The 26413-nt window shown below is 36.2% G+C and overlaps 1 protein-coding gene across 1 annotated transcript in view; it reads right to left on the bottom strand.

The window, feature by feature from the left end:
- Nucleotides 1–26147, bottom strand: part of Lmntd1 (lamin tail domain containing 1) — a 52290-nt gene extending 26143 nt beyond the window's left edge. The window contains exons 1-3 of the mRNA XM_042672167.1: nucleotides 26068–26147; nucleotides 17872–18110; nucleotides 8544–8703 (exon numbers count right to left, since the gene is read on the bottom strand). Of these exons, the coding sequence (XP_042528101.1) occupies nucleotides 8544–8703; nucleotides 17872–18110; nucleotides 26068–26147 (479 nt within the window). The remainder of the gene's footprint in view (nucleotides 1–8543; nucleotides 8704–17871; nucleotides 18111–26067) is intronic.
- Between the last annotated feature and the right edge of the window lie 266 nt (nucleotides 26148–26413).

Genomic DNA, 26413 nt, shown 5'->3' with positions numbered 1-26413 from the left:
ACTTAACTCCCCAATTAAGTGAAGAGACTGTCTAGTTGGATTAAAAAGCAAGATTCTTCTATTTGCTGCCTTCAAGAGTCACATCTTGCCCATAAAAACAAACACATTTTGAAAGTGAAAGGCTGGAAAAAAATCTGTCAAGCAAACGCCCCCATAAACAGGCGGCAGTTGCATTCTTAATCTCAGGTAAAATAGACTTCAAATTAAAATGTGTGAGAAGAGATAAGGAAGGTCACTACATACTAATTAAGGAATCTCTCTTTCAGGAGGATATTACAATTCTAAATATCCATTTGCCAAATAACTGAGCACCCAAATTTATCCAAGAAACACTACTTTCCCTCAAATGCCACATAGATTATAGATCAAAGACATTAATTGTTGCGGACTTTATTTTTTTTTAATTTTTTTGGTTATGTGGTGCTGAGGAATTGAACCCAGTGCCTCAGGCATGCAAGGCAAGTACTCTACCACTGAGCCACCTTCCCAGCCCTTGTTGGGGACTTTAACACACCACGTTCCCCACTAGATAGATCAACTCGGCAAAAACTCAACAGAGAAACCGCAGATCAAAACAACTGCATAGTTCATGCATAGATCAACTAGATTTAACAGACATCTACCTAATATTTCAACCAGTAGCATCAGAATACACGTTTTTCTCAGCAGCACATGGAACATTTTCTAAAATAGACCACATTTTAGGCCACAAAGCAAATTTGTCCAAATTCAGAAACATTGAACTTATACCTTGCAATCTCTCAGACCACAAGGGAAGAAAATTAGATTTCAACACCAAAAGCCACCAAAGAATTTCCTGTAACACATGGAGACTCAACAACACACTGCTGAATCACGAGTGGGTCATGGAAGAGATTAGAAAGGAAATTCAAATGTTCATGATATTCAACAGAAATGAACACACAAATTATCAGCTCTTCTGGGACACAGCAAAGGCAGTACTCAGGGGCAAGTTTATAGCTCTGAGTTCCTACATCAACAAATTGGAGAGATCTGAGACCCACAATTTAATGAGGCATCTGAAACTCCTTGAAAAAGAGTAGCAAGATAAACCCTAATCCAGTAGACAGAAATAAATAATTAAAATTAAATCAGAATTAAATGAATTAGAATCCAAAAAACCAAAGAAAGAATCAACAAAACTATGAGTTGGTTCTTCTAAAAAATTAACAAAACTGACAGATCCTAAGCAAATCTTCTCAGAAAAAGACGAGAATCCACCAAAACAAATAAACTCAGAGATGAGAATGGAAACATCACCACAGAAACAACTGAGATTCAGAGCATTATAAGGGAATACTTCTCAAAACTTTATGCTAATAAGTTTGAGAACTTGGAAGAAATGGACCTTTTCCTAGCAAATATTGACATGCCGAAACGAAACCTAGATCATTTAAACCATCTTACCAGGCTCATATCAAGCAATGAAATAGAAACAGCAATAAGAGACCTCTCATATAAGAAAAGCCCAGGACCAGATGGTTTTACAGCGGAATTCTACAAGGCCTTCAAAGCAGATCTCACACCAATACTCCTCCAACTCTTAAATGAAATTGAAAGAGAACGTTCACTACCAAACTCATTCTAGGAAGCCATCATTACCCTCATCCCAAAACCAGGCAGGGACTCATCAAAGAAAGAGAACAATAGACCCATTTCTTTGATGAATATTGATGCAAAACTTCTCAACAAAATTTTGGCCAATCGATTTCAACAATTCATCCAAAAAATCATACACCACGATCAAACAGGTTTCATTTCAGTGATGCAAAGCTGGTTCAATATACGCAAATCAATTAATATAATTCATCACATCAACAGAAGCAAGGATAAGAACCACATGGTTATCTCAATAGATGCAGAAAAAGCATTTGACAAGATCCAACACCCCTTTATGATGAAAGTTTTGGAAAAATTAGGAAACCATGGAACACTCCTCAACACAATAAAGGCCATATATGGCAAACCTCCAGCCAGATTATACTTAATGGTGAAAAACTAAAGCCATTTCCTCTTAACTCAGGAATGAGACAAGGATGTCCACTCTCTCCACTTCTCTTCAATCTAGTATTAGAATGCCTAGCTACAGCAATAAGAAAAGATGCAAACATAAAAGAGATCCAAATAGGGAAGAAGAAATAAAAATAGGGAAGAAGAAATAAAATTCTCCCTCTTTGCAGATAACATGATCTTATATTTAAAGAATCCAGCAGATTCCACTCACAAATTACTCAAGCTGATCCAAAACTTTGGCAAAGTAGCAGGATATAAATTAACCCTCAATAATCAATTGCTTTTCTGTATGCCAACAATGAGAAAAGTGTGGCTGAAATTAGGAAAGCAACTCCATTTGTAATAGTCCCATAAAAAATAAAATACCTAGGAATTAACTTAATCAAAGAAGTGAAGGACCTCTATGATGAAAACTTTAAAAACTTGAAAAAGGAAATCAAAACAGAACTTAGGAAGTGGCAAAAACTCTCATGTTCCTGGATTGGAAAGATCAACATCATGAAAATGGAAATACTTCCCAAGGCTATCTACAAATTCAATGCGATATCTATCAAAATTCCAACCTCATTCTTCAAGGAAATAGAAGAGGCAATCCAAACATTCATATGGAACAATAAAAGTCCCCGAATAGCAAAAATGATGCTCAACAGAAAAAACAGTGCTGTAGGAATATCAATACCAAATCTCAAACTTTACTACAAAGCCATAGTAATCAAAACAACTTGGTACTGACACAAGAACAGACCTCAGGACCAATGGAATAGAATTGAAAACCCAGAAATGAACTTAAAGACCTATACCCATCTAATCTTCGATAAGGGAGCAGAAATGAACCTAAAGACCTATAGCCATCTAATCTTCGATAAGGGAGCTAAAAAAATAGAATGGAAGAAAGACAGCCTCTTCAGTAAATGGTGCTGGCAAAATTGGTTAACTACTTGTAGAAAACTAAAGCTAGATCCTTATATATCACCCTGCACCAGAATCAACTCCAAATGGCTCAAAGACCTTGGAGTCAAACAGACACTCTGCAAACATTACAGGATGGAATAGGAGAAACCTTAGGTCTCCTTGACACAAGCCGAATTTTTCTTAATAGAGACCCAGAAACACAACAAATGAAAAGATAGACAAATGGGGCTGCATGAAATTGCGGAGCTTCTGCATGGCAAAGGACATAGCTAGCAAGATCAATAGAAAGCCCACAGATTGGGAGAAGATCTTCACTAGCCATACAATGGACAAGGGTCTCATATCTAAAATATACTTGGAACCCTAAAAATTAAATCCCCCAACAACACATACTCAAAGGAACAACTGCCCAATAAATAAGTGGGCTGAAGACTTAAAGAGAAACTTCTCTGAAGAAGAAAGAAAGATGGCCAATAGACACATGAAGAAATGCTCAACTTCCCTAGACATAAAAGAATTGCAAATCAAAACAACATTGAGATATCACCTCACCCCAGTTAGAATGGCTAAAATCATGAACTCTAATAACAACAGATACTGGAGGGGATGTGGACAGAAGGGAATTTTACTTCATTGTTTGTGGGAGTCTAAAGTTGTTGAACTACTTTGGAAAGAAGTATGGAGGTTCCTCAAAAGACTCCACATGGAGCTTTGCTATGACCCATCAATCCCACTTTTGGGGATTTACCCAAATATTCACAAACAAGACCACACTAAAGCTACCAGCACGACTATGTTTATTGCAGCATTATTTACTATAGCTAAAATATGGAACCAACCCAGATGCCCCTCAGTAAATGAATGGATCAAGAAAATGTGGTATATTTACACAATAGAATTCTATGCCTCCATCAGAAAAAATGACACCTCCCCATTTGTTAGGAAATGGAAAGGCTTTGAAAAAATTATATTAAGTAAAGTAAGCCAGGCCCAAAGAAACATAGGTCCCATGGTTTCCCTTATTTGCAATAACTAGTAAATGTCTGAGTCAAGCAGAAAAGGTCAGATTAGTTGATGTTAGGGATATGAACCTAAGATATGTACTCAAATGTTTTTTTTTCTTTCATGCAATTGTTTCTAACACATTTATATGATTATTTCTTTGTTGCTTTGTATGTCCCTTCCCTATGGTATAACCCCTGTTTTCATTGTATTTGATGTCGGTATAATTTGTGGAGGTGAAGGGGAAAAACAAACCGTTTAAATCAGGATACAGGTGGACCCATTGCAACAAGGAGATGTACAAGTCGTTATGTTGATAAACGAACTTTACAACTTTGGTGAGGGGAGGGGAGGATTGGATGGGGGGAAGGGAGAATTGGCAGGGATGGGAAGGGGAAACAAAGGAGGAGGCTATAATGCTTGATAAGAAATGTAGTCATTATCTTGCCCATGTAATTGTAACCCCTCTGTTCAGTATTTTCACAATAAAAAAAAAAGAAAAGAAAAATAAACAGAAAATAAAGCAGAGAATTCTTCATGGTACAATCATCCAGCATAGAAATTTTGAATCATTTCATTCAACAACAGCAAAATACACATTGTTTTGAAGGACACTCAGAAATTTCGCCCAAACAATATCATGAGTATAAAATGTGCTTTGAAGAAGTTGTTAGCAGACATATATAATCCTAAAATGTGGGAAGCAAATGCAGGAACATTACATGTTTGAGGCTAGCCTGCTCAGCAGATAGAGATAACATTTAAAAATTTAAAAAAGCTCTTTTCTTAAAACACAAGTACCAGTAAATTTAAAAGAATTCAGGTCATACCAAGAAAATTCATTAATCAAATTGAAAATAACAATGGATGTAATAATGACAAGATATTTGAATAATCATCATACTAGATATTCAGTACAGTATTTGGGTATAAACATTTCCAAATTCACCAAGGAAAAAAAAACAAAACAATTTGAACTAAGTACGAATGCATTTCAAATTATATAGGATGAGATAACCGAGAAATAACAGCAAGTATTTACACCAAAAGAGAGAAGAGTATCAATTCAGCTATCTTGCCTTCTATCTTAATAAAATTGAAAAATAGAAACAAATGAAACAAGCTGCAGGTCCTGAATATATGTAACAATTCAAAGAAATAAAGGCAAGCAAACAAAATTAGAAGAGATGAACGGAAAAAAAATAAAAAGCTCTGAATCAGTGAGAAATCTATAGTAAGGTCCACCTGGAAGAGAGAGAAGGGTATAAATAACAAATCAGGAGCAAAAGGAAAGGGACACTACTACAGATGCTACTGAATTTAATTGGCGGTAAAGTACTAATGGATTTCAAACTGAGAAGCCTCACCTTTACTATGCAGTTGCTCTACACTTAACCTGCACCCCAGAATTTTCCTTTAGTAATTTTACTTCCTATATAAATGGGATCATAGACATCTTCCTTTATGATTGACTTGTTTGTTGAGATGTAGTCTTGCAAACATTCCCCTTGGCTACCCTTGAACCATGATACTTCTAAACTCTACCTCCTTAGTAATGGGATTGCAGTTACATACCATCACATCGAATACCTGTATTTATTTAAAATAGAATTTATCGTTGAAAAGTCTTTCTACAAAAAAAACCAGGATCAGATCGCTTCTCTGATCAACTCTATAAAATACTTCAGTGAAAATATCATACTTCCTAGGAAAACACTTCTGGGTAATGAAAGAAGAAAATACATTTCATCTCATTCCGTAAGGTAAGCATTACCCGTCTGTAAACCACAAAAATATATTATGAGAAAAGAAGACTATAAGAGTAATATTCTTCACAAACTTATCAGGAAAATTTGAAACAAAATTCTAGAAGAGGCTGTATTTGACTAATGATCATCAGATATCAGTCACCTGAGGAGCTACAGTTATATGCATGAGTCATTAGTGAGCAGTTTTTGACTCAAAAATAAAACTGATAAACAATATGATCAAATATGGTTCATTCCAGGAATGAAAGATTGCTTAAAGATTAAAAAGACATGGATACATAAAGAAGCATGAACAAACCTCAGTATCCATATGTAATATTCATTTTCCTAAAATATATGTTCTGCGTATCAGTTTTGTCCCTCCAAGAAAAAAACTTTTCATCATCCAATGCCTCTAGTAAGGTCTAAATTCTTCATCATGAGCTCAAGACTTGCTGTCACTTTGATATGCCTACTATATGTCTCTTTTCACTTCTTGATGAAGCTACCTTGTAACAATTCTTTGTATCTAACCTTGTTTCTTCTGGCTCCCTTACTTTCTGCTGCCCTTTGCTCTATGGAAGATGATTCTCAGCCCTGTCTGTGCCTTACAACAACCGTAATATTAACAAAGAACACAATAAATCCACAAAGTATCTGATTATGGCTCAAGTAGCCTGAGGTGATGTGAAGAATGGTGAAATGATGTGGAGAATGATGAAAGGGATGACATTGATCATGATGCTTTAAGTTCATGAATTGACATTGCTTATTAAAAGATTAAAAGTTAGAATATGATAAAAATCAGTAGTACAACTAGGTTTTTAGCTGCATATTCACTATAGCCAACTAATGGAAGCAGCTCAGATGCCATTCAATGGATGAATGGTTTAAGATTCACACACACACACACACACACACATACATACAGATGCTGGATGGGGTTGGAAAGCATGAGGGAGAATGAGAAGAGATGACATTGATCAAGACTTACTGTACACACAAACTGACATTGAATTATAACCCATTTGTACAACCATTTAATGATAATAATAATAATAAAGATAAATTAAAATATTTAATTGTACAACTACTTAAAGATAATAAAATCCCTAAAATATAAAAAGTTATTGTCCTTCTCCAGGTGACATTATTAAACCATAGCAAAGAGGAATTTATTCTTTTAAGTCTACTATAAATGTTATTCTTAAAAAAAAAGTCCCAGAATAACCCCAGCAGGAAGCAAACTCCCTTTTTAACCTTGGTGACTTAACCATGGTTAAGTCTCTCAAACCTCACCTAAACACCTTCCTTGAACTGACTGAAAATATTTAAAATCATGATCCCATACGTTCTAATACTTTTGCCTAAAACAAGTCACCATTTTAACATAGTAGGTGTGAACGAAGCTACCTGGTATAATTCTTTTATCTTTACTTTAAAATCATGTTTGGAAATGGTTACAAATACATTTATTTTCTCTGTTTAAATTATAATGCCAATTGGATATGAGAGATAGATTTTAACAAACCTATCATTAGGGTGGGAAGATGGCTCAGTGGTAGAGTGGTTTTCTTGCATGCATGAGGCACTGGGTTGAATTCCTCAGCACCATATAAGCAGAAAAGCTAGAAGTGGTGCTGTGGCTCAAGTGGTAGAGCGCTAGCCTTTAGTTGAAGAGCTGAGGGACAGTGTCCATGCCCAGAGTTCAAGCCCCATGACCGACCAAAAAAATATCTAACATTAGGAGAAGAAAAAACAAACTTCCTACCTGATAATTAAGTGTGAATGCTAAATTCATTAAGCTATCTCACACCTTTCATCAATGTGTTTTGTTTGTAATATGTCACAGTATGTGTGTGTGTGTGTGTGTGTGTGTGTGTGTGTGTGTGTGTGTGTCTGTGTGTGTGTATGTCATGGTGCTTTAATTTGAGGCCTAGATGATGTCTTTTAGATTTTTACTTGATTACCACCATAGGACTTGTACTTGATTGGCACCATAGGACTCAAACTATTCCTCCACTTCCAAATCTTTGGTGTTTAACTGGAGGTAAGAGTCTCAGGGACTTGCCTGCCTTCGCTGGCTTTGAACCATGATCCTCAGATATCAGTCTTCTGGTTGAGCTAGGATTGTAAGTGTGAGCCACTGAAGCCAAACTATAATTCCTGTTGCTCAGAAAACTGGCTGAATCAGCTCTTTTCTTTGAGTATTACTATTCTTCATGATCAATTTGTTTTTACAATGGATATTGCCAGTATAAAAATGTACCATGAAAGTAAAACCCCATGTCTCCCACTTTGCTTAGTACAAGGAAAAGATATCAGTCAATCTGAAGGATTCACAAACAATAAATAGGTCCACGAATAATTGGGTTGATTGTATTTGTAGAGAATGTATATCATTCGATTATTCTAGTAACTTTGGTGGGGCAGTACTGGGGCTTGAACTCAGGATATGGGCACCACTGCCCCTAAGCTTTTTATATTAAGGCTAGGAATCTACAACTTTAACCACAGCTCAACTTCTGATATATTGGTTAATTGTAGATAAGAAGGTCATTTTCCTGTTGGCTTTGAACAATTCTCCTCAGATCTGAGTCTTCTGCATAACTAGGATTACAGAAGCAAGCCAGGCATCAGTGCAGAGCATCTTCCAGTATCCAGGCACCAATTTTTTATTTGTTTTTCTACAGTGTTTAATTTTATTTGCTTATAAACCATTTACATTCCAATGAATTGCTTAGTGCATTTGAGAAGTCATGAATCCAAATAATAGAACTGTATTTTCTATTATTAATTGGTTTTAACTCAGTAGAGGCTGCTACATTATTCAAATAAAATAAATACCTGGATGTAGATCTGCCAACTTCTTCAAGCATCATAGAAAGTTGTTTGCTAGGATCCTGGCATTGGATAGACTGTGCACTAACTTTTTTTGAATCACCAAACAAAGATAAGAAATAATCCTCTCCTTCTCCAGTCACATCTGTCTCATAGTTCCTCATTCCTAATTAAACAGAGATGCAAATGATAAAAGTTGAGTAAAAGTATAGGAAAAGACCCCAAGGATATTACCATTCTTCCTTGTCTCGTCCATATTTCTTTTAAGATTTATGGTCATTGGTCATCATCAAGCCCAATTAGAAATGAAAATTGAAAGGAATATCTATAAAATTACTTAAAGGAATATCTATCAAATAACTTAATTCTTACATATTAATTCAATTCTCCAGGACTTCAGCATACTGATTGCTCACTTTTGTTAGATGATACGAGTATGCAAGTATTTCTTTCAGCAGAGGATTTGAGTAGGTAAAATATTTTCATGTGCTAAACATAGATATGGTATATGCAAAGTCTGTTCTATATTTTCTGCACTCATCATGTATGACACAAAACCTAAATATTTGATTCCTTGATACTTTATTTAGATACTTTAGATAGATAGCACTAGATAGATGCTTCAGATAGCCTGTTAGTACTTCAGTTAAGTAAAGACTTTAAGTTTTCACCAGTTGCTCAAGCATCAGTGGCCCATTCCTTTCATTCTGGCTCCTCAGAAATCTGGGATATGAGCATGGAAATTCAAAGTCAGTTCAGATATGGAATCCTAAAGGACATTTGTCTCCGTTTAAATTCCCCAAATCCAGAAGTTGAGGTGTAGTTCAAGTCATAGCTACTATCCAGGTTTGAAAAAGCTAAGGGACAGAACCTAGGCCTTAAGTTCATTCTTCAATATTGGGGGAAAATACGACTTCAATTTGTCTATCAAATAACTTTTCTTATTATACAGGAAAAAATTATATAAAGTGAAGTAAGGCAGGCCCAAAGAAACATAGGTCCCATTTGCATAGGTCCCTTATTTGCAATAACTAGTATATGTATAAAAGGTCAGATAAGCTGATGTTAGGGGAATGAACCCCAAGATAAGTATTCAAATTTGTTCTGTTTTTTTCTTTCATACAATTGTTTCTATCATATTTATAAGATGATTTCTATGTTGCTTTGTATGTCCCTCCCCCACAGTATAACCCATACTTTCACTGTATTTGATATTGGTATAATTTGTGGAGGGGAAGGTAAAAAAACAAATCATTTAACTAGAGATACAGATGGATCCATTGCAACAATGATCTACAAGTCTTTATGTCAAAAACCGAACTTAGCAACTTTGGTGGGGGGTGGAGGGAGGATTGGGTAGGAGGAGGGGAGGAGTATGGGAAGGCGTGGGAAGGGGAAACAATGAGGAGGCAACAATGCTTGATAAGAAATGTATTCATTATCTTGCCCATGTAATTGTAACTCCTCTGTACAGTATTCTCACAATAAAAAAAATTAAAAAAGAACTTTATTATTGAAATTGAAAATGTTATGGCTAAGACCTAGATACAAAACAGATTTGAATGGTTTTTGAATGGAAAGCCATGCTTTTTTAATCTAATAATGCCTACATTATTAGAAAAGATAATCATTATGTAGTTGAAATAACTTCATATTTTATATTTAGATAGATGTGCAGTTGTACCACACATAATCAAGCCAAGTGAGAACCTTAGAAAATTTAATTTTCCTGACAATTAAGTAATGACAGAGTTGTGGACTTAGTATTTAGTTTGAACTCAATAAATTACAATTGCTATTACAAGGTGAATGTTTGATTAACTTCATAAAAATCATCAGAGGATTAAGAACATCTATTATGTGCTATAGATTTTAATAAATTAAAAATACCAAAGCAAGGGCAACAGTATAAATAAAAAGAAATAATAGTTTTTGTCTTTGTTTTTATTATTCCTTGCTCTGTGTTTGAACTAAGTGCCTCAAGAATGTTCATGCCATAACTCATAAGAAAGCTTCCTCTCATAATTTTTAGGGAGCACTGATATTTAGCTCATTTCCAGGAGGGTATTACTTAATCCTCTTATTCATGAAGGAAGGGGAACATGTCACATCTAACATGCAGTTAACCGTGAGGGTGAAAACCTTGTATTCCTAAAAGAAAGAAATAATTAATTTTTCTCACAAAGTTTAGTTTATGTGGAATAATACATAGCAATGAAGTAATGACCATAGGTCTCCAAGGACCCAGACATCCACCCACAGAAACAGAATCTACAGATACTGAATGAGAAAATTAAATCAAAATTCATATCTTATAGCAAGTGCAATAAACATGATGGTTATATCCGAAATCATCTTGAGAAGAGCAGCCTTGGTATTGTTTATCCCCTTAACTTGGTAGCTTTATCATATATATATCAGTTATGGAAGATTTGTTTTGATGGGATACAGAGCCAAATCATAAAAAATCCTTCATAGATTTTATATTTGTACTTGTGTGTATGTGTGAATGTCTGCCAGTTCTAGTGTTTGAACTTTAGGGGGGGTCACCTTTTAATTTGGCTTTTTGCTTAAGTCTAGCACTCTACCAACTAATCGCCAATCCACTTCTGGATTTTTGGTGGTTATATTACAGATATATTTCTCAAAGTCTTTTCTGCTCAGGTTGGCCACAATTCTCAGATATTAGCCTCCTTATTAGCCTGACTTACAGAATTGAGCCACTAATTAGTGTACAGCAATTTTGTTTTCAGTTTTTCAAGCTTGAACTTCTGTTATTCCAAAGTATCAATGTTGACTTAGGAAGCTTCTACAGTAAACTAAAATTTCTCACTCAAACAAGAAAAGAGAGAATATACCTGTAATTTGAGTGGAACAAAATCATAGATAACTCTGTGTACAGTCTAGGTGAAATTCCAGAAGCTACATTAAACATAAATGATTGGCATTAAGAATATAAACTCCTATAACATGTCTGAGAAATGGAGGCATAACAAGAGTTAGGCAGAATTTCTGCCAAACATTTTGAAACATAGTAGTTGATTGCTAATTGAAATAAAGAACCAAAATCTAGACTCTTCTAAAAATGTGTTTTAAAGTTTGCTTCTAATCACAACTATTGTATTCAGTTCTTATTCCATGTTACCCAATTTTCAAACATCTCACTTCATCCTTACCCTTTTGAAGATAACTTTTTAATTTTGTCCTACTGGTGTTGGAAGTCAGGTCTTTCTGCTTATAGATAGTCATTCTATACCTTGAGTAAACATCTAGCACTTTTATTTTGGTAGAGATTTCTATTTTTTTCCTAGGACATTCATGCACCATACACCACACTCGTGCTGGCATTGTAATTGAGATTACCATTGTGTATTTGTGCACCAAGTTCTTTAAAATGAAATTTCAATATATTTTCTCCTGCTGTGGTACAGTCTCTGCATATCCAATAGCTGGAATATAGGCATGCACCACTGCACCAGCCATGAAGTTGAAATTTTAATCCTCTATGGAGTTGAGTAAAATGAGATCCAGAGATACTAAATAATTTCCCCTGAAGTTTCACATTGTAGAGAATGGAAAAAGTGTTGGTCTTACACTCCTGGGAACAGTGATGGCTTCTTGGAGCCATGAACATTCCATATCAACTTAAAGGAGAACAAAAAGACCCAGGGGTATAGCTGACAGCTGTCTGCTCTATGTCTCAGTCACATGACTGCTTACATATTCCTCTTCTTCATGTGCTTTTTATTGCTTCCACCTTTTCCCTGTGCAATTATGGCTCATCTGTTTGTCTATCCCTCATTTCAATCATTGATTTCCTAAAGGCACAAAATACTCAAGCTGTAGCATAGTCTTTCTGTATGCATTCAGAAGAAGTGACCATTCACACTACATATGGAGGAAATTTCATTCCATTGCAATTCTACAGCTCCAAATGCATGCCATTAAGGTAACCCTAGACATGTAAATTTGGTTCCTGATGTATTGGACACATGCATTTAAATAAACTCAATTTAAGACCTAGTAGCATGAATGGCATAGACCATTGAGAAATGAACCGTTGAGGAACCAATAATAAATTCTCCTGTCTGTAGGGTATGCATCTATTGACATACATTATTAAGCCACATACGTGGCCACAGCTGCCTGGGACTCCAGGACCACTATGCACTGCAGAACTCTGCTGCAAAATAGTCCCACAGTACTGGACCCGGACAGCACAAACAAACCACTCAGCCCACGACCAATGCAGTAAAACACAGCAAGCTGGGACACAGCCTCTAACCAGCAATCTGCAGTGCAAATATACAGAGATCTGCCAAAAGCACCTCTAGTTATTTCACAACGAGTTCCAGGATCAGCAAGTACCCTGCTTGTTACCTCTCATCCCCACAAGAGAACAGCCCTGACAGTGGCCCACAGAGCTTTACCCAGACTCCTCTCACTCCACCCAAGAAGGAATACCATACTTGAATTGGACAAAGAGGCCAGGCCCTTCTTCACCTGTTGGCTTCCAGTGGGAGGTCACAGAAACTCATATTTGATGAGCACTATGACCCTTTGTCACCCACAGCTCTGACTATTGGAAGAATGAGTAGGCAGGTCTGAGAACTAAAGTCCACATACCTGCAGGGATCACTTCATCCCAGAGTAAGTATCCATTCCTAGCCTTCCATAAAAGAAGGTTGTAGAGCTCAGTGGCTGGTGGAGGCCGGGAATTTCAGGTATGTGCCAGCCACTGACAGAGCACTCTTCCTGTTGTTATTGCAAAACAAGTTGCATACACTGGCACCTATCCCCTGGCCCCTGTCAAGAACTGCAAGTTGTGTGTGACTACTGGAAACTGATGGAGCACATCCTGTCAAGAGCCAAAACACCCACACAGGTGCCAAGATATCAGATCAAGTGCTGGCCACTTGTGGGATAAGAATCAACCAGGGACCATGGCACAAAGTGTATCCTGTGCTCCTGTGGGGAACCCAGCCCTTCTGAAGCCAAGTTCTATTTCAGGGGCCAAACCTAACTTTTCTATACCCCACTGCATAGTGGACTGGGCTCCTTTCAACTAGCCTGGGGCTGCATGCTCACAAAGGCACAAGTTGGAGACCAATGTGGATTAACCTACCCAGCATGAACAAGCCCAAGCCAACAAAAGGCTGCCAACTGTTGGGCACTAATAAGCCAAGATTGGGCCAGGGTCATGACAATCCCTGAATCCAAATGCATAAATAAAAACAAAAAATTAAAAGATTCATGGACAACCAAGAGAATAAAGTAAATACAACATCCAACAGCAATCCAGTAAAGAACTCCAGTGAGAGTGAAGAAGAAATGGAGGACAAAAGAACCACTGAAGAAACGATGACAAAATTGATCAATGAAGTAAAGTTCGAGATATAAAACTAATTTATAAAAGAACAAAGAAAAAATTTCAATACTTTTTAAAAAATGATGCAGACAAATATAGACACAGTATACATATCATTAAAAGATTAAATTAACACTTTGGGAACTGAAAAAGGAGGGTAAATGGTTCAATTTCCACAATGAAAACCAGAGTAGAAGTCATAGGAAAAAGAATAAGTGAGATGAAAGATAGAATATCAGGAATTGAGGAAAAACAGAGGAGCTGGAACAGAAAGCCAAAGCAATGGAAACAATACTCAGAAATTACCAAAGGGAAATCCAAGAATTGGGACACACAGCGAAAAAAATGAATCTATTTATAATTGGGATAAATAAGGGGGATGAATTTCATAATAAGGGCATGGAAAACCTATTCAGTAAAATGATTATAGAAAACTTGCACAACCTAAAATAGAAAATGTCACCTACACAACAGAAGCATACAAATCACTTAGTAAACAGGATCCTAAAAGAAATATATCTACACACATCATAGTAAAAACTTTAGACTTGAATAGCGAGGAATTTATTTTAAATGATGCAGAATCAAAGAGCAAGCTATATTTCAATGGAAAGAAAATCAGAATCACTGAAGACATCTCCACACAAACTCTCAATGCAAGAAAAGCCTGAAATGCTATTTTCCAAGTCCTGAAGATCAACTGCCAATCCAAATTGGTAGACCCAGCGAATCTATAGTTTACATTTGATGGTGAAACTAAAATCTTTCACGACAAACAAAGAATACTAAAGAAGAGAATACAATCTGAAGAAACAATCAAAATCAAGGAAACACATAAGAAAAAAACACTAGATCAAGAGGCTAGAAAAAATACAGGAAAATAAGGAAGTGGCTGGAAACATAACACACCTCAGGGCTGTCACAGGAAAAAATACCACAAACATCCAAGAAATCCAAATGATTATAAAGAACTACTTCCAAAATATGTTCTCACTAAAGAAGGAACAATTAGCATAATGAATGAATTTCTAAAAACATAGATTCTGCCTGAACTGAACCACGAATATATAAATCAACTAACACCAATAACATACAATGTGAAGGAGTAAGTAATCAGAAGTCTTCTAACTAGGAAAAGCCCAGGCCCAGATGGATTGGCCGTGGAATTCTAAAAGACTTTTAAGAGGAACTAATAACAGTTTTCCTCAAGCTTTTCTGTGAAACAGAAGTAGAGTGAAGTATCCCAAACTCATTCCAAAACCAGGTAAGGATCGTACAAAAAAGAGAAATACAGATCAATTCTCTGATGAACACATATGCAAACCTTCTCACAAAATATTAGCCAACAGAATCAAGAAACACATTTTTAAAAATCATACATTATGACCAAGTAGAGTTCTCCACAGATGCAAGCCTGATTTGACATATACACATCAATAAATGTAATTCGCCATGTCAACAGAGCCGAGGTTAAGAACCACATGAACATTTCAATAGATGTAGAAAAAGCCTCCTACAAAATAAGACATCCATTCATACTAGGACTACAAGGAACATTCTTTAAAATAATAAAAGCCAAATAAGCCAGACCAACAGCCAGCATCATACTAAATGGAGCAAAGGTGAAACCATTTTCCCTAAAATCAGTAGCATGGTAAGTATGCCCACTCTCTCTACTCCTCTTCAATAGAATTCTGGAATTATTAGCCAGGGTAATAAGGCAAGATAAGGCAGGGAAAGAAATTAAACTAATCCCATTTGTAGATGGCATGATCTTATACCTGCCGGACTGAAAAAAGTCTATTCCCAAAATCCTAGAACTAATCAGCAACTTTGGACAAGTAGCAGGATACAAAATTAACACACAAAAATCAGCAGCCTTTCTGCATGCCAACAAATTACAAACAGAAAGGAGAATCATGAAATCATTTGCCATAGCCTCAAAAAATCTAGAAATTAACCTTAACAAAGATATAAAAGACCTATAATGTGAAAACTATAAAAATCTAAAGAAAGAAATTAGAGAGGTCACAAAGAAATGGAAAGACCTTCCATGTTCAAAGATAGGTAGAAGTGATATTATGAAAATGGCTAACCTGCCAAAAATAATATATAAAGTCATTACAATCCCCGTCAAAATCCCAATGAGATTCTATACTGGAATAGAGAAAACAGTCCAAAAATTCCTATGGAACAGCAAAAGACCTAGAATAGATAAAGCAATCCCAGGCAAAATAAGAAATGCAGATGGTATTACAATACCAGATTTCAAGCTCTAGTATAGAGCCATAATAACAAAAACAAGTTTTATTGACACAACAATATATACCAAGATCAATGTAATAAACTAGAAGACCAGAAAGAAAACCACAATATTTATGGTCATCTGATATTCGACATGAACCAAAGACATAGAGTGGATAAAAACAGCCTCTTCAACTATTGGTATTGGGAAAACTGGGCAGCTACTTTCAACTACAAAGGGATCACTGAAAATCACCATGTACTGATATCAAACTGAAAATAGATTAAAGGCCTCATCATCAGACATGAAACTCCAAAACTAATGCAAGACAAAATAGGAAATACATTAGAACTTATAGGCACAGGCAAGAAGTTCCTGAATAGTGTCCCAGATTCTATTTGCAGAACAGATAGGAAAGAGATTCAACAAATGGGACTAAATTAAAATAAAAAGTTTCTGCACAGCTAAAGACATAACTACCAAACTAGAAAGACAGCCAAACAACTGGGAATATACCAACAATATATCAGACAATGGTCTAATATCCAATGTACACAGGGAGCTGAAGAAACTAACCCCTTCCAGACCTAATAAAGCAATCATTAAAAGGGCATGGGAGCTGAAAGGCTTCTCAGAAGAAGAGGTAAGAATGGCAAAGAAACACATGAGGAAATGTTCATCATCCCTAGCTGTAAAGGAAATGTAAATCAGAATAACCCTGAGATACCTCCTCACTAGAGTTAGACCGGCCAATATTCTGAATTCAGACAACTACTGCACTGCTGGTAGGAATAAAAACTGATACAGTCACTCTGGAAAGCAGTTTGGAATTCCTCAAAAAATTATACATAGACCTACCCTACGACCCAGGCATACCATTCCTGGGCATTATCCCTAAATATCATGAGCCAGGATATGATAAAGACAACTGCACAGCCATGTTCTTTGTTACACTATTCACAATAGTCAAGATATGGAAACAACACAGTTACCCCAGAATAGATGAATGGATCCAAAAAGTGGGGTACCTATGTACAATGGAATTTCACACAGCCAATAGAATGGATAAAATAATGGCATTCATAAGGAAGTGGATGGAACTAGAAAATCTCTTGTTGAGTGAAGTAAGCCAAGATCAGAAAGAAAAATGGCACATGCTCTCCCCAATTTGCAGAAGTCAGATTTAAGACATAACAGAATATTACAAATTATACAGGATTCTAGACCCCCTATACATTGACAACAAAAGAGGATAGTCTTAGGAGATAATCACCAAGTTCTAATACTCAAGCACCTCTTCAAATGTATATAGAATAATACACACACTGAAATGAACTCTAAAGATAAGGAAACTAGGGGCTTTTTCTTAATTTGTCTTTTCATTTTCAGGAGACTTTGTATTCCTTACCTCATATATAGTGCATACCTTTGCACATCTTAGGGAAGGTTGGGGGAGAGCACAGCATCATCAGAAAACGGGTTAAAAATTAATCAGTGGAGCCTACTGGCTGCACTGGACATTGATGACAGTGAATGAAGCAACTTATGGGCAGAGATGAGAGGGAGGGAATAAGAGAATGAGTAAAGAGATGATACTAGGCAAAAAGAATGAAAATATACTTATTACCTGATATATATAAAGGTAACCCCACTGTATATCACCTCTAAAACAACAAAAGAAATGCTTTACAAATGGACTAAAATATTTGTTACATATTTACCCATATCTTTGACTGCTCTGGAACAGGTCATGTCAGTAGATTTAGATGTCCTTGGTTCCTCTGATGATATACTCATTCCACTTCTCTGAGGGGAAGAGGACAGGTAGTAACCTCGAATCCTATCAAGGAATATTGACCCTGATAATAGCAATTTCATACCATCTGAATCTGACAATTCTGGGACAGAATATAGTGAGGATGACTGCCTTGATAGGAAAGTAGTATGTTTGTCTTCTGTTCTGTAGACAAAAATTATGAACATAAAATTTGAAAGTCAAAACAGCTATGAATACAACAGGAATATTTATTTTATTTCTGATGGTTCTTCTTTCTCCCAAATCAAAATATCTAATAATCCTAATTTCACAAGCTGGATAAAGAATGATGGCATCAGTTTGTTAGTATTTATTTATTTCCTTTACTTAAAAAACAAAAATTTTGCCTATGTGCCAGTGGTTCATGCCTATAATCCCAGGTACTCAGGAAAATGACATCTCAGGGTGTCAATCCAAAGCTGACCCAGACAAAAATGTACACTCAACCCTCTTCTTTGTGCCAGTTTTGGTGTTTACAATCAGGGCATGACCACTGTTCTTGGGCAATTTTGCTGAAGGTAAGTATTTTATTACTTGAGTCTCAGCTTTTCTTCCAGCATTTTTGTGTGTCTTGTTTTGTTTTTGTGCTAAACTGAAGAGTTTCATGGGATTTCCTGCCTGGAAAACTTCAAACTACAATTTTCCAAGTTTCAGTCTCCTGAGTATTTAGGATTACCAGCATCAACTACTGATGCCCAGCCATCTTCCATCTGTAATTAATCAGCAAAAAGGCAATTTTGAGTTGGGGTTCAAGTAGTAGCCTTGAGAGAAAATGCAAAAGGACAATGTCCAGTTCCTGCATTGAAGTCTCAACACAAGCCCCCATACCAAAGAAAAAATCAAGTTCTTAATGTAGATAGTTTTGCAAACACATAAACGTAGAAAAATGAAGTAATCATGTCAATGGTAGCAACCTCAGATTTCACCAATTTGTTCTGAATGATTTAATATATATAATAAATTATATAACACATATTTTAATATATTATATAGAATATCATATATTTTATACACAAACACATATATTAAGTTTACTGCAACATTGACACAAATCACTTTCTACTTTGACCACTTAATTTTATTCTTTACAATAACATGAATAACATATCATTCCTTTTTTTCTGTGCCATTGCCACTATAATTTATTATTTAGTTTCTATCTCTGCTTAATGAATCTTCCAATATCAACAATTCTATACTCAACATCTGCTTGAAAATACACACAGCATGTGTGTTAGTACATATGTATGTCCCTATGTATGTATCTCTGTGTGTGAGTGTATATTAGAAAGAATGCAGAATTTTGAAAAAATAGACTTCTCAGGGAATAAATTAACTGAATTTTGCCAATGACATTATTTTTCTATCATTCTTCTTTATACATATAAAAACACTTAATTCCTCATGAAATCACTTGAATTACAAGTAACTGCAATACAATTATTTAAAAAATACTCTCATAAGATGGAAGGCCTTTTGATGATTATTATTAGTCCCATGGATAATCTTTACACAACTGTTGATTTGTGTGTGTATGTGTGTGTGAACTTTGATTCTCATGGAAGGGGTTTTAATGACCACATTTTATGAGTCATTGATATTTTTCCCAGGAATCTCAAAGCAACGTCTGTGTGTATGTGTGTGTATGTGTGTGTGTGTGTGTGTGTGAGAGAGAGAGAGAGAGAGAGAGAGAGAGAGAGAGAGAGAGAGAGAGAGAGAGAGAGAGAGGCGGGGACTTTAATGCTTATTTTAGCAGAAAACACAGGTTGTTCATTACTATGAAGACCTGGGCATACACCCAGTTCAACAATCTCCTTTATGGGAACCATTGACAAAGCTATCCTATTTATAGGAGTTCGATATTTGATGCTGTAAATTATCTATTTTGAAGTATTTCCCAATATACATATATGTTGCTTACTGTTTTGTTTTGTTTCGTTTTGTTTTTTGTCAATTGTGAAGCTTGAACTCGGCCTGGGCACTGTCCCTCAGCTCTTCAGTTCAAAGCTATCACCCTATCACTTGAGCCATAGCACCATTTTCTGACTTTTTTCTGCTTATGTGGTGGTGAGGAATCAAACCCAGGGCCTTATGCATGCGAGACAAGCACTCTACCACTGAGCCAACTTCCCAGCCCTGCTTGTTACTCGATTATCAACTTGATTGCATTGGCAGACATCTTAGGTGATTAACACTGTCCACCTCTTAGTTGTCCTTGAAAGCATTTTCAGAGATCATCAGATGATGAAGGCTTGGGTTTAATGATTCAATAAGTTGGTGGATTCAAAATCTGAGCAGACTATTGGGATATGGTGGAATGTCAGAAGAGATTAATTAGTTGAGGGAAAGAGATCACTGAGGGCGTGACTTTGGAGGTAATACCTGGACCCTCCTCTTTCTTTTTCCTCTATTTAATTCCTGGCTCCCATAAGATGAATATTCTCTCCAATACACTCTTCCTCCATAATCCTATTTCATTCATCTAACAGCTGACTATTGACTGACATCTCTGAAATTGTAAGCCAAAATGTCATTTCTCCTTGAAATCATTTATCTCAGCTAATCATTCCAGGAACAGAGGTCTGATTAGCACAATAGGAAAAGTTATTTCAACCAGTCTTTAAGTTACATTTATTTTCTTGTTAGATTTTCTGTGGGTTATTTGGGTTTGGAGCTTCCCACTTCTCTATTTTGTTGTTATCATCCTCACCATCTGTGTTTGCTAAGACATGTTCTCAACTATTCTGATCTTCAATGTGGGAGTTCCTTGATTAGAAACTTTTATCAGGAGAACACTTTAATTTCCTTAATGTACATTTCAGAATCCAGAGCCATCTCATCCAAATTGAAAGAAAAATATTAAATGATGGTAAGCAATATATTTCATATCCCAGTGCCTAGTAAGCTAGGGCACTTGCCATTCAGCTGACCCTCCATACACTCATATTTGTCAGAAGTTCTAACACCTGAAGCCACTCAAAGGATATGACAACAGAGGCAGATGGTCAAATTATGAGAATTCCCTCTCTATTCAACCCACAGGTTGAATCAACAAGATTGGGTCCAATAAGATGTTTGTCTCACTATCAAGGATAAGTACTGAAGCCGGATTCGGGTGGCTCACGCCTGTGATCCCAGCTACTAAAGAGGCTGAGCTCTGAGGATTGCAGTTCAAAGCCAGCCTGGGCAGAAAAAGCCGTGAAACTCTTTGCCAAAAAGCCACCAGAAAACTGAAAGTGGCGCTGTGACTCAAGTGATAGAGTGTTCGTCTTGAGCTGAAGAGCTGAGAGACAGAACTCAGGGCCAGTGTTCAAGTCCCATAACTGACAAAAAATAAAGGATAAGTACTGAAAATGATTTTATCTTTAACATTCTTTAAATCTGTCGCATTTGCATTGGGATATATCTTTTTCAATATGCTCATTCACTTAATTTTTCCTTTAGGTACAATTACCGAGACTTGAACTTAGGGCTTGGGTACATTCCTTTAGCTTTCTCCACTTAAGTTTGGCATGATACGGTTTGTGCCACACCTTTACTTCCTGCTTTTTAGTTTTAATTGCAGGTAAGAGAATCAAAGATTTTCCTGTCTATGATGGATTGGAACTATGATCCTCAGGATTCAGCCTTTGTAGCAACTATATGCTCATTTTCTAAGTTGTTAGTTTTTTCCTTCTCTTCCTCCCTCCTTCCTTTCTTTTTTCCTTCCTTTTATTCTTTCTTTGTCTCTGTCTCTGTATCTGTTTCTCACTCTCTGTTTTGATACTGCATCTAAAACTGGCTTGGCCTAGTGCTTAATTGTCATGCTATTGTTTGCACTTCAATCATGCCCCCATTCATGCTTTTGACCTGTTATTTTGGAGCTGGAATGTCATAAAGTTTTCTGTATGAATTAACTTTTAAACATGGTTCTCTAAACCTCAGCTTCTTGAATAACTAGGATTATATGTGTGAGACACCAATGTGATAGTTTTAATTTTTTCTAAAGCAAAATAATAGTATTCCCAAATAAACGTTAATTCCAGGAAAGCTAGAAGTTGGGAAGGTGGTTCAGTGGTAGAGAGCTTGCCTCGCATGCATGAGGCCCTGGGTTCTATTCCTCAGCACCACAAAAATAGAAAAAGCCAAAGTGGCTCTGTGGTTCAAGTAGTAGAGCGTTAGCCTTGGGCTTAAGAGCTGAGGTATTGTTCCCAGGCCCAGAGCTCAAGCCCCATGACCAAAAAAAAGAAAGAAAAAGAAAAAGAAAAATCTTTCTGAAGAACAGTGGGTGTTGATATTTGTGTAGTTTATTAAAAAATACTATATCTGCATTAACAATAGCCAAATTATGAAAATAGACAAAATGTTACACCACAGAAATCTGGATCAAGAAAATGTGATACCTATACACAATGGAATTTGACTCATCTATTACAAGAATAATATGACAATTGCAGGGAAATAGATGGACCTAAAATAATTTATGTCAAGTGAGGTAAGGCAGACTGAGAGGAAAACGGCATATGATTCTTCTTGAATGTGGAAATTGAATCTAAAATAAAATGAGATATGTTAACAAATAAAGGGTTCATGCATTTGCACACAAACTGACTAATAGATGTTATACTTGGAGAATAATACCAAAAGCATATCTCATCAGGATATCTAGTGTATACTTAAACAACATGCATACCAGGAAATGGAGACATGGGGGCTAAAGGGGAAAGCAAATGCATGTAAATTAGACGGGAGAGCAATGCAGTCATTGTATTGAACATACACCATGTAATTTGTAGTTAGGAAAAAGAGATGAAAATAAAGGAAGGATGATGTATTTTCCAAGAAGGATTATACTCACAACACAATTCTGGAATTATAAATTCTTTCTACATTTGCTTATCAGTAACAGTTACAAAAAGAAAAATCTAATGGCTAACCACAATTTGGGGAAATCTTGAACATTTTAATAACAGACATAGGTAATGTAGCCAGTGTTACCTTCCATCACCCAGCTAATTAGATTATCTTTGGAAAATAAGTGATTATTTTGAATGCTATGCCTTCCTTTTGGCATAAGTCAAGGTGGGGGTGGGGGGAGTTGGGGAGGTGGGGAGGAAAGTAATGGTAGGGCAAAAACAAAGGAGGAGGTAACAATCCTGGCTACAAAATGTGCTCATTACCCTATTATGTAACTGTAACCCTTGTGTACAATATTATATAAATACAAATATAAATACACACACACATATCAACCAGTTTTAGTGTTCTAGTGAAAAAACCAAGGCTGGAGAACCAAATGAATGAGCAGAACACTGACAGAATAGAGCAGCTAGTAGATAACTAGACATTGTGGAGCCATTTTTCAACAGGGCAAGGAAACCTGACCAGTGAGACTCAGGTCAACCCAGAAGAAACTTGCTTTTCCCAGGCGGTGGAGGCTCTGCCCAGGGTGGGGAGACTTTCTTCATTGGGTGAACCAGCCAGAGTTGGCCTCACCCCTCTGCAGCATAGGCAGCTCTCTCAGCTGCAGGAGATTTTTTAAAAATCTAAACTTACAAAACTTTGAAAAGTAAAAAAAAACCCTTATATTTATAAAAATCTATATGGAAAAACTCCAAATGGATCAAAGATCTTGAAGTAAAAGCAGACACCCAAAAAACATTAGAAGAAGGAATAGAAAAAACTGTAGTACTCTGTGGCACAGGGTGAAATTTGCTTAATAAAGACCCAGAAACACAACAAATCCAAGAAGGTTTGGAAAAATGTAATTGCATGAAACTGCAGAGCTTCTGCATAGCAAAGGAAATAGCTGGTAAGATCAATAGAAAGCCCACAGATTGGGAGAAGATCTTCAATACCTAAACAACAGAGCAGGGCATCACATCTAAAATATAATTAGAACCCCCAAATTAAATTCAACAAAAACGAATCCTCAAAGAAAAAACCAACCCATTAATAAGTGGGGTAGAGACTTATAGATACATGAAGAAATGTTCAACTTCTCTGGCCATAAAAGAAATGCAAATCAGAGCAACAATGAGTTTCCACCTCACCCCATTGAGAATAGTTATAATCAAGAAATCTATTAGCAACAGATCCTTGAGAGCATGTGGACAAAAGGGAATCCACCCTGTTGGTGGGAATGTAAACTTGTTCAACCACTCTGGAAAGCAGTATGGAGGTTTCTCAAAAGACTCCCCGTAGAGCTCCCCCATGACCAAGCAATCACACTTTTGAGCATTTACCCAAATGATCACAAACAAGGCCATACTAAGCTACCAGCACAACTATGTTTATTGCAGCACTATGCACCATAGTTGAGATATGGAACCAACCCAGATCTCCAGTAGATGAATGGATCAAGAAAATCATATATATATATAAAATGGAATTCTATTCTTCCACCAGAAAGAATAACACTGCCTCATTTGTTAGGAAATGGAAATATATATATACATATATATATATGTATATGTCTACATATATATATATATATATATACAAACACACACACACACACACACACACACACACACACACATAATGGAATAATTTTATGCTTTCATTGGAAACAATGGTACTACCACAATTGTAAGGAAATGAAAAGACTCAGAAAAAATCATATTAAGTGAAGTAAACCAGATGCAAAGAAATATAGTTCCCATGGTTTCCCTTTATTTCAATAATTCGTATACATCTAGGATAATCTTAGCAGATGAGCAGTATAATTCAATAGCTATGTACATATGACCATAGAAAATGATGCTAAATGAAATGAATTCCAAGACAGGGACACAAGAGGTTTTTCTTTGTTGTTGTTGCTTTTAATGTATTATGTGATTTTCTTTTCCTTGTGTATGTTCATCCGAATGGTATATTCCCTGTTGTCACTGTATTTGATTTTGGTACCCTGGTATTGTATATACATTTATTTGAATTAGGGAAGAGAGGAGGAACAACGGAATGTTGAGAAAAAAGACAAGGGAGGACCAATTCAATGGCTATATACACAAGACAATACCCCATTGGGGGTGTTGGGTGGACAGAAGAAAAAGTAGAGAAAAATGAGGGGAAGGGTATCAAGTTTTACAAGAAATGTACTTATTTATGTAACTTCAACCCCTCTATACATCACTTTGACAATAAAAAAATTAAAACAAGGGTGCTGGGAAGGTGGCTCAGTGGTAGAGGGCTTGCCTTATATGCCTGAGGCCCTGGGTTCAATTCCTCAGCACCACATAAGCAAAAAGAAAAAAGCCGGAAGAGGCGCTGTGGCTCAAGTGGTAGAGCGCTAGCCTTGAGCTGAAGAGCTGAGGGACAGCGCCCAGGCCCAGAGTTCAGGCCCCACGACGGGAACCCCCAAAAAAAATTAAAACAAGAAAAAATGAATGATTTAGTGTTATTAGTGCATATGAGACCACATATGTTCAATGGAATACAAACATTACATTCTGTATACGCAATAGCAATATTTATTTTATGGTACCAGTACAAGTGTTTGAAACTAATATGTGAGTGTTGTCCATTATCATTTTTGCTCATGCTTCTAGAGCTCTATGACTTGGGCCACAACTCCATTCCTGTGTTTTTGGTGGTTAAAGAGTTTTGTGGACTTTCCTTCCTCAACATGCCCCAGACCTTTGTGTTCAGCTCTCACCCTCCTGTGTAACTAGGATTACAGGTGTAATTTACTAGCACCTGGCCTGCAAACTTCATTCCTAAGTAGGTATAAGAGAACCAATGATAATGTCTCAGTTGATAGAATGATTTTCATTAAGAATACAAATAAGTTGTAATTTCAAACAATATATTTATCAACATTTCCAAAATCTAATTTCAATGAGTATGGTTTTTGTCCTCAGATTAGTTTAACATTCTAAGGTGCTTCTAGTCTTTTGCTTTCCCTTTATAATGTGATATCGAGGTGATGGTTGTAGATGAATTTTTACCTCTTACAGTGCCTGGCTCCTTATAACCAAAATAATTTCACTGTTTTAGAAAAGTTGTTGGATCTGGGCTATCTTTAACTATTTCAGGGGATACTTATGAATAAATAGGTAAAGCACTCCACCATCATCCGTCCAAGCTCAGACTCTACCATGTCCATTCATGCCATTCTTACAGTTCTTTTTCTTCTCCTTTATCTTCCTGACTGTTTGCTTCATTTTCTAATGTTCCCAAAGGTTCTTCCATGTCTTTCATCTTGGCTAGAGGAGATGTAATATTTTTGTTCTGATATGTTCTGTAAAGAGATTATCACATTGAATAATGTCTACAGTGTAGTTTCTGGTAGAATAGTTTAATAAAATCGTCTCACCTGTTACTTCAGCTATCATCAATTTACTAGATGCAATGATTTCTTTACCATACTTGTATCAGAAAAACATGAGTAGGGACTAACATAGCAAATATATTTTTTGAGATGAGAACACCATAGTGAAGGTATATAGTGGTTGCTGAAGATAGTT

This window comes from Dipodomys spectabilis, unplaced genomic scaffold (genome assembly GCF_019054845.1).
Source record: "Dipodomys spectabilis isolate Male_0828 unplaced genomic scaffold, ASM1905484v1 ptg000671l, whole genome shotgun sequence".
NCBI lineage: Eukaryota > Metazoa > Chordata > Mammalia > Rodentia > Heteromyidae > Dipodomys > Dipodomys spectabilis.
The sequence above is the reverse complement of the archived record's forward strand: the minus strand, read 5'-3'. Positions and strand labels throughout refer to the sequence as shown.